Below are 15,100 nucleotides of genomic sequence, written 5' to 3' on the forward strand. Positions count from 1 at the left end.
GGTTTTGTGAATGAATCAAAGGATCCCACTCTTTAAGGCAGTTGGTGGAGCTGTTTCTCTTCTCTCACCCCTTTCCACCTTGGCTATATGGCTATGAAAGGGGCTGCATTTTTTTATTCTGCCCTGCAGCTCCATCTTGTTGGGGCTGTGCTGCCCTTTACTCTTAGCACTCACTCCTTGTGACTCAGCATTTCTGAGCGCACCCTGCCTGCCCCTGGAGGGGGGACACACAGAGAAGCCCTCTAAAGTGCGCCGTGTGCCGGGCACCTGTCTGCACCAAGCAGCAAAGATCTTTGTGCCCTGTGGCCACCTCGAAGGGTGTGCCGCGATTCTTGGAGGTGCGGGGTGTGGCACAGATGGGGAGAGGCCTGATGGCCCATCTGCACATGCATCTCTCTCACAGGTACAACGAGGCCCTGCTGGAGGAGGGCAAGATGATGCGCAGGCTGAGGCACAGCCGGGTGGTGGAGCTCCTGGGCGTCATCATGGAGGAGGGAAACTACTGCCTGGTCATGGAGTTCATGGAAAAGGGCAACCTGATGCACGTGCTCCAGGCGGTAGGCTGCCCACCCTTCCCCGTGTCACCTGTACTGGCTCTAGCCCTTGTTGACCACGTAGGTCACCCCCAGGTTCTTTGTGAGCGGGACAGTGTGAAAGAACACCTTTGTGGATGACTGGACACGTTGGACTTTCCAGAGTCAGGCCCCATTCCTTGACTTGCCCTCACCGTAGGGTGGACTCGCCCCCCGGTCAGTCCCTGTGGTCAGCTGTCTGTTCCCCACCACTTGCAAGGTCCCCTCCAGGTCTTAGAGTTGTGCTTGGCTCTTGTCAGCCTCTCAAGGCCCACCAACCAGACGGCGGTGCTGTCCTCGTGAGACACTTGGCCTTGTGCCGAGGTCATGGCCAAGGGGTACGCCCATCTTGGCTGACGGGTGAGGGCTGTGCGGGTTGCACTTGGATATCATGTAGGCAAATTGGAGGCTCACAGTGGAACACAAGCGGTGGCAGCCCCAGGTAAGACCTGCAATGGGACAGTATAAAACATTGGCCTAAACCAAGTGACTTTAAAGCCTTTTTTAAGTCTGCTTACCCATGAAGAGCGAGGCCTGGTGCTAGCAGCTCAGGAAGCAATAGGAACTAGGACAGAGATCGCAGTAAAGGACCGGTGTGACATGGTGGTATTTTGATGGGTGTGTCTGGTTGCTATGGGAACACGAGGAGAGACAGGCCTCCCCCGTGGGGGTGATGGGAAGGGCTTTTGTAAGGAGGGTGCTTGAGCCAAAGTCTGTGGGAGAGGTAGAGGTTCTGAGACAGAGAACCGGAGCGTAAGTGTTAGGACAGAGGCTGGTCTGTGCAGAAGAAGGAGAGCGTGGCACTATGGGGGCTACAGATGTGGGGGTTTTGGCCAAAGCAAAGGTGAGATATGCCTGCCTTTGTGGCAAACTTACCACCTTGTCCTGTGTTTCCCGACAGCTGGCCCAAGCCGCGTCAGTTCTTTTCTGTCAGACATTTCCCACAGGTCCCTGTGGGGGGTAAAAGTCACCACTGGCACATGAGGGGCTGTGATCTGCTCAGCGTGCTCCCCTCCCCAAAACTAGACAAGGTCAGATGCGTGAAGTAAGAAGGCATTTTGGTTGGGGTACATCGTTTGGGACATTAGTTGGGGCTCAGGAAGAAAGTCAGGAGGATGGATGGGGAGAAGCAGAAAGAGGGGTCTACTTGACTCACTCAGAAATGTTTCCTGCATCGGAAGGGAACACCAAGGAAGAAGGGAATCTCCTGCATTTCTGTCCGCTGCTGACCAGGCCTGCCAGGCTGTGGTTCGACTATGTCATGAGCGAGATGTGGCTTGGGGGTGGGCGTGGGACTCCAGCCCCCATCATTTAAATCTTTTTCCTGTCTACTAGCTAGCTATTGATAGATAGATAGATATATACATATATATATATATATAAATTTTAGGAAACAGTTTGTAGGGACTATACACACACAGGAGTTTATGTTATTCACTATTAAAACTAATACTTAACCACTGTAACAGAAACTGGAATTGTCTATCTTAGCATCGATGTTCATCTAACTAGAATGCAATTTAAAGTAAGAATGACCTGGAAATCTACCAGGAATCTGGTAGATTAAAGAATCTGACAGCAAATCACCAAAGATATAGTAAATTCACTTCACCATTGTGTTAACAATATCTTGTTAGCTCACAGATTTTTTTTTTTTCCCCCCCTTAGGGGAATTGGGATGTAGGCCAAATGTACAAATGTACAGCAGGTGAGAGGATTCACCAGAGACAGACTGGGGAGTAGAAGAGGCAGATTGGCTGAAATACACTGCTCAGGAGAGTTCTGCTGCGCTATGTGGGTCAGCTCCCCGCCTGGGGATTGAACTCAGGCTGCAGCAGTGATAGCGCTGAGACTTAATTAACCCCTAGGCCACCAGGAAGGCCTTCATAGATTAACTTTTATATGTTTGTAATGAGTGTGAGCCCATTCCCTGTATTTTTTCCCTAAATATTATTTCATAGTATTCACATATTTAACATATAGTAGTGCATATATAATATCATGAAGAATATTAGGTTCTATAGGCACTTATCCAGTTATTCAACACACATTCCAGGTACAATGGAATAATAATAATATGCTAAATAATAATATCACCATCATAACAATAATGATAAAAATGAAACTATATGACTTTATTCTCTAGGAGCTTAATTCTGTAGCATTTTTATATGGTACCATATTGGCATGGAAGTTTTATTTTTACACTGAGATCACACAGCATTCTTCATTTATAAAGTTGTCCTTAGCCCCTGTCCTTAGAAATCAGGGATCCTGGGATGAACTCTTGAAAGGGGAACCAACTTTACAGAGAGAGCAGTGCTGGTGGCTTCAGACCACGCCACTGTTAGTGAAGTGACCGTGTGGCCTGGTGGGTTCCCTGTCGATCTGCTGACCTCATAGGCTGCCTCTCTCTGTTTCAGATTAGCATCCCCCTTTCTGTTAAGGGGAGGGTCATCATGGAGACCATCCAGGGGATGTGCTACTTGCACAGCGAGGGGGTGATACACAAGGACCTCAAGCCGGAAAACATCCTCGTGGACAATAACTTCCACATCAAGGTAAACCAAAATCTGGAGGCTTCCAGGGGACCGGGGCACTTTCGTGCAGGTCTCCAGCAAAGTTCGTGTTTGTACTTGCGGATGGTAAAGGAAGACCTAGCGCTTGTCCCAGCAAAAGGCTTGAAGGATTGAAAAGAGGCTGACTTGATGGGGTTGATGTCTTTTACTGGTTCCTCTGCTCTCATCTGCATTTTTCTTTTTAAATCAGTTCCCTTTTGAAAGCTTTTAACTCTTTCATTGTGGTGAAGGAAAGGACAACAGATTTTCCTTCTCCTTACTTAAGAGCAAGATTTACCTGAGCCAAGCATCCAGTCTAGAGGGCTCTGACAGCAGGGTCCCAGCACGAGGCTCTGAAGGGCAGCGGCGCAGCCACTGCATCCATCTGTGCTCGAAGGTTCTCCTGCCTGCACTGATTTTGTCTGGGATGGATTTTTCCTCCCAGGTCTTTAAAGGAAGGTTTTCCTTTACACTAATAACTGATCTCTTACATTCTGGGTTAGACTCTGCGGGTGTTAGATAATCACCTGCCACTATTTATCCCCACAGTTGTGGAGTCTCAGAGACAAAAGTGCAACCATCAACTTTGATTTCTCCTGAACTATATTGTTCTCTCACTTTGCCTTGCCAGCTGCTGCTTTGCTCTGTGTCCGACTTTGGTATTTTTCTCTCTGCTTTCTTGTTGCTTTGTCTCTTCCTCCTCCTCCTGTCTTCTCTTAGGTTCAGGCTCCTAGATAGCTCCACAGTCCTTGTCCTCAGTATTTCTGTCGAATCCTTGGGAACTTGCATCCATGGACTTCTGGACATCATTTGGGAAAACAGAAGGTGTAGTATCTCATCCCCTCTGCCTTACAGATCTGCTGACAGGAAAGTATCTTCCCCCACCTCCAGCCCGAAAGGTAGCAGGAAAACATAAATGCAGAGTAAGCAAACATGATCTGTTGTTCATATTAGAAATGTCTTCCCTGGGCCTCTCTGGTGGTGCAAGGGGTTAAGCACAGCACTGTGAAGCTGTCCGCAGCCACTATAGCATGAGTTTGATCCAGGGAGCTACCCACATGGCACAGCAGACCTATCCTGACTCGCCCGCTGCTCCCCTCAGCAGTGTATTTCAGTCAGTCTGCCTGCTCTACTCCCCACTCTGTCTCTGGTGAGTCCTCTCACCCCCTACACCTCTGGCCTGTACCCCAGTTCTTGAATGCATAAATAAATAAATCTTAAAAGAAAGAAAGAAAGAAAGAAATGTCTTCCCTCCCTGCCAGCAAATTCCCTGGTTTTATTGCCTAAGAATTGAGATACCTGAAGTTCACATGGACATTTCTTAGGGGACATTTTCCGGTTGGTTGAGGAAACACCAAGTCTCTGTGAGTCTGTTGAGAAGTAGCTGTTTTAAGTTTACCCCATGCAACCATTTCTGGAAAATTCACTCCACCTCACATCTACTGGATGAGCCCCAAATTGAAAGCTTGTCGACATCACGAACCAATCCTGCTGGTTGGATTTTATTGTAGATTGCTGATCTTGGAGTCGCCTCCTTTAAGACCTGGAGCAAACTGACCAAAGAGGAGCACAACGAGCAGAAGAAACTGAACCAGAGTGCCTCTAAGACGACCGGGGGCACCCTCTGCTACATGGCCCCCGAGCACCTCAATGACGTCAACGCCAAGCCCTCAGAGAAGTCCGATGTGTACAGTTTTGCCATTGTGCTGTGGGCGATTTTTGCCAACAAGGCGCCATATGAAAGTAAGACACTGACCTAGGTGTGGAAACTGGGTATGAGTCAAAACTGTGCAGTGAAATCGGTGAAGATTGACCAGTGTTTGTTCCCATACTGTCTGCCTCAGCCACTAGGCAGTGAGTGCCACGGGGCGGGGCCCATGTCTGACTTACTCCCTGCTGCTTCCCAGCAGCCACCCACAGTACCCGACCACAGGGTGCTCAGTATGGTTCCCCTTTTAGTAATCAGGGATCCTGGAACATAAAGGAACCCAGATAAGACCTCTGAGCTTGGGAGATTGGGGGAGGCCTGTCACATTCCAGGATCCTCCCTGGACAAGGAAAAATGCTTCTGCTTAAAAGGACTTACCCACTCCCACTGCAAGACGTGCACTTCGGCTTTCTGCTTTCACTCCCTTACTCCTTTCTTTTTTTTTTTTTTTTTTAATAGAGGCATGTTTTATTTATTTATTTGTTTGTTTGTTTGTTTTTGTTTATACATGCACTGGGTACAGTCAGAAGCGCGGGAGGGTGAGAGAATTCACCAGAGCCAGAGCGGGGAGCAGAGCAGGCAGAAGGACCGAGGTACACTGCTGAGGGGAGCAGCGGGCGGCAGGAGAGGTCTGCACGCCATGTGGAACCCTCCTCTGGTGGCCGGGGAGCAGCCGGGGATCGAGCCGGCGCCGCGGAGGCCGCGGGCAGCTTCGCAACCCAGCGCTCAACCGCTGCGCCACCGGGGAAGCCCCCCTTACTCCTTTCAAGAACAGCTTCTCTTTCATAATTTCCACGGAAGGGCCTGTCTCAGTGTTGCCAGCCATTGCAGCACGAGTTTGATCCCCAGCCAGGTTGGTGACCCACTTGGCGCAGCAGACCCCTCCTGTCTCACGCGCTGTTCCCTGCAGCAGTGTATTTCAGTCAATCTGCCTGTACTGTTCCCCACTCTCTCTGGTGAATCCTCTCACTCTCCCACACCTCTGGCCTGTACCCCAGTTTTTGGATGCATAAATAAATAAAAATAAATCTTTAAGATAAATAAATAATTACCACCACGGCCACTTTCACCGGATTGGAGACTCTAAACTGGAGAGCGGCAGGGCTCACACAGCATGGTGGTGCCTACGTCGTCCTTCAGTTTCTTACATGCCCAAATTAATGGACTTTTTCTTATCCGTTCCCCCTGGCGAGTTTCAAACACTCCCCGTGGTGCAGTGCTCCTCTCCTTGCCGCTGCTGTTCAGTGGCCTGGGCCCACCTTGGCCTAGATGCCCACTTCCCCAGTAGGTCTGTCGTGTGTGCCCGGGGAACCGCCAAGGCAACAGTCACCAGACAAGCTCATCCTCTCAGTGCTCTCCTTGTAGCCCATTCTCCTCTGCTTTTCATCTACTGTGCAAAAACCGGTACTCCATTCACCTGCTGAGTCACCCCAGACTCGCCCTTGCCCCTCGTCTCCCACATCCTGTCAGACATCAACACCTGTGAGTTCCAGCAATGTGTATACGTGATTCAAGATGACCCTGAACCCACCCGCTGTCTTCTGTGTCCACCTGTCCTGGCCCCTCCATCTCTCTGCTCCAGCTCCTCCACCATCCACCATGACCGTCTCGCTCACCTGTGTAAGATCCTCCCAAGACCTCCTGCGGCCTTTAGGAGAAAATTCAGGTTCCTCATTCTGGCCCTTTAGTGGCTTTTCCTTTTCTCTCTCTTGCCTTATTCCTTCACTTTTTACCTTAGTTAATGGGCCAGTGGTACTGAACCACTTAGAATTTCTGGGATGCCACCATGATTCTAGATCCTGTGATCTGTTCAACCAGGAGTCCTCTCTGAGTCCGCCTTCCCTGTTCTTTACCTGGATAGCTCCTGCTTATTTTTCTGGACTCAACAAAGCCACCTCTGATCTTCTATAAGTGGTTTACGCTTCTGGTGTCACCTGTACTTTCTTCCTGAATAGCAGTTCTCACTGCATATTTAAGGTCACTCTTGTTCAGCTGGGCAAGACCTGTGCTCCACTTGTCTTTGTATCAAACTGGAACCTGCCATTAGCTTCCCCTGCACATCCCACTGCCTCTGCTAGGGGACAGCTTTGTGGTGAATTCCATCTTTCATCTGCAGAAACAGAAATGTAGTTAGATCTTCTCAGCCATGGAAGATGCCAGCTACTGGCTGCCTGCCACCGGTGGGGTGGGGGTTGGGTGGAGGCAGCTGTCCTTCACAGGACAACTTAGAAAGCTAGTTTAAGCAACTGTACAACTGGAACGTTGTACAGTGTCCACCTATCCTGGCCCCTCCATCTCTCTGCTCCAGCTCCTCCACCATCCACCATGACCATCTCACTCACCTGTGTAAGCCATCATGTCATATGCCATCATGTTAACAGAATGCATGAACAAGGAGTGATGGTATATTTTGTTTTTTGCAGGTTCCATTAAATGCTAGCTATACTGCAAAATTGTAGTATTTTGATTAATCACAACAGAATATGCTATGAATTATGTACTTATGAATTATGTTGATGGAAAAAACCTAAGAATATTTATTGTTGCCCTGGCTGTTATTTTTGTTTCTGCATAAACAAAAAAGAAAAATAAATACAATGTTCTAAATGAGACAGCAAAATACACCAAACATGTTGGGCTCTACATGTCTTGTAAGAGAGATATTTTACACATAGATTGAAGGAGTTGCTAGATACCCTTGATTTTAGCACGAGGTGTTCCTTTTTTTTTTTTTTTTTTTTTTAAGATTATTTACACAAGAACTGGGGTACAGGCCAGAGGCGTGGGAGGGTGAGAGGATTCACCAGAGGCAGAGCAGGGAACAGAACAGGAGCAGTGGGTGAGACAGGAGAAGTCTGTTGCACCATGTGTGTATCTCCCTGGCCGGCTGGGCATCAAGGCTGTGGACAGCTTCACAGCGCTGTGCTCAACCCACTGTGCCACCGGGGAGGCCCACAAGGTGTTCCTTTTAAAATGCTCAAATAGTCAGATTATTTGATTGAATTGCCCGCTCTACTGCAGAGCTAGCCATTCATGATACTTATTTTTGGCCCTGCAGTTAATGCTGCCATCTTAAAAAAAAATGCTCTCTTAATGTCTTTGTCAAACGTAGGTTTATTTTCACAGCACACCCCAGGCAGAAAGAGATCGTGGCGGTGGGCGAGGCTTTCCCTTCCTGCCTCCCAACCTGAGCGCGAGGCTCCACCTAACTCGAGCGCCTCATTTTCTTGGCAGATGCCATCAGCGAGCAGCAGCTGATAATCTGCATCAAGTCTGGGAACAGGCCTGACGTGGCAGTCGTCCTGGAGTTCTGCCCCCAGGAGGTCATCAACCTCATGAAGCAGTGCTGGGACACGGACCCGGCGCTGCGGCCTACCTTTGTGGGTAAGGGTGTCCCTCAGCTGCGCCGGCTGCATCCCACGTGGTGATTGACCAGAACGATATTGTCAGGAATTTGCCTTGAGTCTCTAGAAAGCTGAGCCCCACTCCACTGCAATTTCACACTCATTTTCTAAATTGCAAACATTTCGTTGAAAGGCTCCAGCCCCCTTCCCAAAGCATGGAGGCACACAAGACCCTCTTCTATCTTTCATTCCTAATGAACTTTTCAAACTGTGTAAAACACACGTAATACACGATTGCCCATGTTCCCTGTTGCCCCGTGGACAGTGCAGTGGCATTAAGTCCGCTCACAGTGTGGCACCGCCTTCGTCACCTCCTGCCTCTAAAATTTCTTCATCTTCCCAAACTGAAGCTCTGTCTGGCCCTATGAACACTAACCCCACCCTCCCTTCGCCCAGCCTCGCAGCCGCCCTACCTGCTTTCTGCCTGTGGATGCGACTGCCCTGGGTACCTCACAGAAGAGCAAGCACCCATATTTCTCCTCATGTGACTGGCTCATTTCACTCAGCAGAGTATCCTGGAGGATCAGCCATGTTGTTGCCTGTCAGAATCTCCTCCGTGTATTGCTGGCTAGTGTCCGCAGAGGCACAGACTTATATAGTCATCTGCCCGTGGACACTGGGGTTGCCTCCAAGCATCTTAGCTTCCTTCATTTCTCTCCCATGGTCTGTCAGGAATGTACTTTGTCCTCTCAATTGAGCCTGTAATAGAGGAAGGAGGAAAGGGACGTGGGTGTTTATCACATCCTGGCACTGCTGCCTGCTCCTTGGTGTCATCCAGGCTCTTAGTAAGATTCTAGAAACAGGAAAAAAGAAAATCAGGTGGAAAAAATAAACAGTAGGAAAGCATGAAGGAGCACATGGGGCATTTTGCCCTCATATTTCCATCATGGGAAAACAGAACAGAAGGCCCACTGCTGCTGCCAAAGGCGTAGCTCCTTTAGCTGCCTATCTTCTCACTTGCTCGTCACCCAGAATCTTCTCTCCACTGGGTCTCTGATACCCTTTTCACTTTCTTTAATGAAAGTCCTGATTATGAGATGATAGGAGAGTCACCTGCAGTTGTAAGAAGTAACGCAGACATATTCCAGGTGCTCTTTATTTCCCTCAGTGATGATATCTGGCTCAACTACAGTACAGCTTCATAGCCGGGATCCTGACTGGTACAGATACCTCTTTCCCCCTGAAGAAGACCTCCTCTTGCCCTTTAATAGCCACATCCACTCCTTGCCTAACCCCACTTCCTCCATCTCTGGCAACCACTAATCTGTTCTCTATTTCTATAATGTCACACCAAGAATGTTACATAAGTGGAATCATAAAATAACTTTTGGGATTGACTCTTTGTCACTCAGCATAACCCTGGTATTCATCCAGATTGGGTATATCAATAGTTATTCTTTTTCATTGCTGAGTAGTATTCCATGGTATGGTGGAACCACAGTTGGTTTATTCACTTCTCAAAGGACATCTGGTAGGTTCCTAGTTTTTTTGGCTAATAAAGCCACTGTACATATTCATATACAGAAATAAGCCCTTATTTCTCTGGAGTAAATACCCAGTAGTAGAATAGGTAGGTCATATTGTAGTTCATTTACTTCCAGTATGACTGTACTATTTTATGTGCCCACCACCAGTATATGAGTAATCCTATTTCTCTGCATCCTTGTCACCATTTGGTGTTGCTATTTTTTATTTTAGCCATTCTGATACGTAGGTAGTGATATCTCATTGTGGTTTTAATTTGCATTCTGTAATGACTAATGATGTTGACTATCTTTCTGTGTCTCTTTATGTATTTTGCCCATTTTCTAATCAGATCGCTTCTTTTTTGACTGTCAAATTTTGCATGTTCTTTAGATACTCTATCAACTACTCCTTTGTTGCAATTGTGGTTTGTAAATATTTTCTCCCAACCTGTAGCTTGGTTTTTCATCCTCTTAGCAGGATATTCCATAGAGTCAGAGTTTTATTTTGATGAAGTCTAGCTTATTAATTTTTCCTTTTATGGATTATCTTGTTCACATCAGCTCTAAGGACACTGTCAGTGTTAAGACACTAAAAATCGTCTTCAATTTTTTGCTCTAGAATTCTTAGTTTTACATTTAGATCTGTATTAGTCTGTTAAGTTCCTTTCTTTTCCCTCCTATGAAGTTGATAGACATTCAAACAGAAGAATGATAACATAGAACTACATATTTGGTTATCTTTCTTGCAGTCAATTTAGTTTCTATCCTATTGGGAAAATACCATGATCCATCTTGAAAAGTGGAAGTTGCCTTTTTCTTTTCTGCCGGGCAATTCTAACTCTTCACACTTACTGTGAGTAGCCTGTCCTGTAGTAAATCTGATGCTGGGGGGACCTCAACAAGCAGTTCACCCAGCTTCTTCCCTGAGAGCAAGCGTGCTCCATGCTGCGGCTGAACGTGCACACTCAGGCCCAGGGCTTCCAGTGTTTCCCTGTCCCGGGCTGCGGGCCTCTTGTTAGTGTCTTCTTGAATGCCAGTGACTTAATATTTAAATTTTCCTGTTACTGTTTTGTCTACAGAGTAAGGTAAATATATTATCAGACATAATAAATTTATATCTTGCTTTCATTTAAGAAAATATTTAAGAAATCTGAAGTACTGTTTTCTTCATCTAGGCATTGAAGAAGTATTTAAACCTTTTTACCTAGAGCAATTAGAAGGATTGGTAGAAGAGGATGTGAAGAGTTTAAAGGTAGGTGATTAAAACAGATGCTCAAAATCTGAACATACCAAAGCAGGGTATCATCAGTCATGAAAATCGAAGCTGTTTATTTGTGGCTGAGACTTGAGATAAGCTAGTTTGGTAGTCACATGAAACAAAGTTAGCAGTTTTATACAGACATCATCAAGTTGGCCAGCTGGACCCATTCTACTTTTCATAAAGAAAATACTGGACCTCCCTACTTTTTTCAGTGCTATCAAGCTATTGTCAGCCACTGCAGCATGAGTTCGATCCCCGGCCAAGGAGCTGCCCATATGGCATAGTAGACCTCTCCTGTCTCGCCTGCTGCTCCCCTCAGCAGTGTATTTCAGTAGATCCACCTGTTCTGTTCCCCACTCTGTCTCAGGTGAATCCTCTCACCCCTTGCACCTCTGGCCTGGACCCCAGTTTTTGTATGCATAAATAAATAAAATAAATCTTTTAAAAAAAGGAAAGAAAATACCAGCCTCCTACTACGGAGGAAGTGCTAGAGGATCTAATCTTCGGGCAGTGTGTCAAAGAAACAGCTCAGTCACATGGACACTGATGTGGACTGTCATTTGAGAACCACGTTTGTGCCAGTTATAAAAGCTGGATCCTTCTCCTCCTTCCCTATGCTAATCAACAGATGGGAGCAGCATCTGCCTGGCCTGAAGCAGTGAGTTTGGTGGGTGAGCTCAGAGCAGCCTGTCAAAGACCAATTATCAACCAGCGGAATAGGAGGAACCAAGACTTCCCCTAAATAGGCACTCAGGAAACAGGCTGCTGACGTCAGTATTACAGCAACCGGCTGGGAGGCCACAGTAGATAAAACAGGTAGCAAATGAAGATTTTAAAATCAAAAAAGATACATGCAATCGAGAATTACCAGGCTTTTGAGGGGTACCTATACTGTAAAAGTGGTCTTTAATGCAAACCACGGAAGTAGTAACAGGGTGTGGGAAAAGATAGTCACTGATACAAAAAAAAAAACCATGACAGCAATCAGGAATGTTTCGTAAGCTGAAAGGTTCAGTCAGCAGGAGATAATGATAACTTTCAATATGTCCATGCCCTTAATAACCTGACCTCAAGGGCCTCCCCAGTGGCACAAGGGGTTAAGCACAGCACTATGAACCTATCCCCAGCCTCTGCAGCATAAGTTCAATCCCCAGTCAGCCAGGGAGCTGACCCACATGGCATAGTAGACCTCTCCTGTGGAGCCCCTTTTCCCCTCAGCAGTGTTTTTCAGTTCATTTGCCTGTTCTGTTCCCCACTCTGGTGAATCCTCTCAACCCCCCGCCCCACCCCAGCACTTCTGACCTGTACCTCAGTTCTTGTATGCATAAATAAATAAATCTTTAAAAAAAATACACCTAACAAAAACTGACAAGACTTCAATGAGAAAGGACCAAATCCACAGTTATAGTTGGAGATTTTAACACAGATTTCTCTTTAATTAACCATAGACAAAAGATTATCAGTAAATTCATAGTAAATTTGAAGAACTTGGTAGTCAACATTAATATAGTTTAAATCAGTGATTAAAAACCTTCCAACAAAATATTTCATGACCTTATAGCTTCATCAGCAATTTCTGCTAAATACTCAGTGAAGCAATTATTCCAATCTTAGACACATTTATCTGGTAACAGACTAGGACACGCTCCCAAACTCATTTTATGAAACTCTTATAACCAGCCAGAAAAGGAAGATAAAAGGAAAATATCAAACCATTCTCATTGAACAGTAAAGATGCGAAAACTCTGAATAAATTATAGACCACCGGAATCCTTCGGTGAAGGACAGAGGCTACTACATCATAACCAAGTTGGGTTTATTCCAAAAATACAGAGGTAGCTTAGCTTGGAGACAGTGGGCCACTGTAATTCATTATCTTGTTAAATTATATTTTTTTAGCAGATGCAGAAAAAACAGCAGATTAAATACAATATTTATTCTAGATAAAAAAATGCTATCAAGTTTGGACAAGATGAAGAGTTCTTACTTGATAAAAGTTTCTTGAAACAGCAACAGAGCATGTGTCAGAGTTATCAATGAAATGTTATAAATTTTCCTTGAGATCATGTGAAAAGCAAGGACGCCCCATTCCCCACTGCTGGTCAGCATGAAGGAGGGGGCCTGAGCTGCTGCAGCAGAGCAAGAGAAAGGAAGAAGACTTAGAAAGGAAGGAACAAAACTCATTCTCCACAGGTGATAGGATATATATATACATAGAAAATGTGAGAGAGGCCTCCCTGGTGGCGCATGGGGTTAAGATGCAGCCTGTGAAGCTATCTGCAGCCCCTGCAGCACTAGTTTGATCCCTGGCCAGGGAGCTACCCACGTGGTGCAGCAGACCTCTGCTGTCTCCCCGCTACTCCCCTCAGCAGTGTATTTCAGTCATTCCGCCTATTCTGCTCCCCATTCTGTCTCTGGTGAACCCTCTCAACCCCTGCATCTCTGGCTTGTACCCTAGTTCTTGTATGCATAAATAAATACAAAAATCTTAAAAGAAAAAAAAAAAAAGAAAATGCCAGAGAACCCATAATGGAACTTATCTGATTATAAAATTACTATACAGAAAATCAGTTCTATCTCTTAGTGGAAAATATACTTTTTTAAAGATGCCATTTACAATAGTATAAAATAATCTATTACTAGGAATACATCTATCAAAGGAGTACCCCATGGGGAGAAGCAGACCCTTTTATGGAGAGACATTAAATAAGATCTTAATAAATGAGGGGCTACAACACTTACTTGATGTTTTGGGAGACACAGTATCATAAAGATGTCAGTTCTGGGGCCTCCCTGATGGCACAGGTGGTTGAGCGCCGCACTGTGAAGTTGGCTACAGCCTCTGCAGTGCAGGTTTGATCCCAGCCGGCCAGTGAGAATCCCACATGGCAGACCTCTCCTGTCTCGCCCTCAACAGTGTATTTCGTCAGTCTGCCTGTTCTGTTCCCCGCTCTGTCTCTGGTGAATTCTCCCACACATTTGGTCTGTACCCCGATTCTTGTATAAAAATAAATCTTTAAAAAAAAGATGTCAGTTCTTTGCCAGTAATTCATTCCCAACCAAATCCTAACTTGTAGCTATGAATTCTGGGGAGCAGGTACATGGGGAGAATGGAGCCTGACACAGTGACTCTGAAATTCCTGTGAAAAGGTAAAGAAGGGAGTAGGAATAACCCATGGTCTTGAAGAGCTGGACTAGGTGTGGGGTTGCCCTGCACCCCCCCAAGGAGGACACGCAAATTTGGGAAGTGTTGCCTATTTCAGTTGTAAATGAAATGATACAATAAGTATCTGGTATTTGCTTTAAAATAAGTATACCTGAAACAAGATTGGCCATATATTAATAGCTCTTAATGTCCCGTGATGAGTACATCCTGCTTGTGTATGTGGTTACAAATTACCATAATAGAAGGGTGGTGGTTTTTTTGCTTTTGTTTATCACAAACCTGTATACTCCCTGAAAACTCTAGGAACACTTCTAGGTCTTAATGTTCCCTTAAACTGAAATCCACTACTACAGCAGATGCAAATATCCTGCTAGGAGTCATGCCCAATCTGTGAGAAGTTTCGGGAAGAATTTGTCATAGATTCATAAAAAATCTAAGCAATAGGAAAGCAAAAGGCTATACAGTAAAGAGATAAATGATGATAAATGAATGATAAATGAATGACCCAATGTGAACAATGTTTTTATGTCATAACAGTATGAATGCTGACTCCTAAGAATACACCCAATTTTGATGTAAATAAAGTGTGATTGTGTGATTCTGCATAATTTGAGTCTTTGATAAGGAATTTGTACTTATGTATTTTATACAGTAAAAACTAAGCATCAAAAGAGTTGCTTTCATAAAAAATGACACAAAGATGTCTGTTACGGGAAATAAAAAGCAGTATCTAGCAGATTGCAAAGAATGGAAGTATCATGACCCCCGCCATTCTCCCACAGTCAGGCATATGTTCATCCAGTGAATTTTTTTAAATTAAATTGCAGGCTTTTTTAATTTATCTAATGATTTATTTATTTATACATACAGGAGCTGGGGTACAGGCCAGAGGTGCAGGTGTGAGCAGACTCACCAGAGACAGAGCAGGGAGCAAATCAGGCAGATCCACTGAAATACACTGCTGA

At 45.5% G+C, this 15,100-nt stretch overlaps 1 protein-coding gene across 1 annotated transcript in view; it reads left to right on the forward strand.

The window, feature by feature from the left end:
* Positions 1-15,100, forward strand: part of RIPK1 (receptor interacting serine/threonine kinase 1) — a gene marked incomplete at its 5' end in the record, with an annotated part of 31,506 nt that overhangs the window by 493 nt on the left and 15,913 nt on the right. Inside the window, 5 exons of the mRNA XM_037518564.2 lie at positions 404-557; positions 2,996-3,133; positions 4,642-4,873; positions 8,073-8,222; positions 10,884-10,960. Coding sequence (XP_037374461.2) covers positions 404-557; positions 2,996-3,133; positions 4,642-4,873; positions 8,073-8,222; positions 10,884-10,960 — 751 coding nt within the window. The remainder of the gene's footprint in view (positions 1-403; positions 558-2,995; positions 3,134-4,641; positions 4,874-8,072; positions 8,223-10,883; positions 10,961-15,100) is intronic.

Source organism: Talpa occidentalis, unplaced genomic scaffold (assembly GCF_014898055.3).
Source record: "Talpa occidentalis isolate TD23 unplaced genomic scaffold, MPIMG_talOcc4v2.1 talOcc4.2, whole genome shotgun sequence".
In the NCBI taxonomy this organism is placed as follows: Eukaryota; Metazoa; Chordata; class Mammalia; order Eulipotyphla; family Talpidae; genus Talpa; species Talpa occidentalis.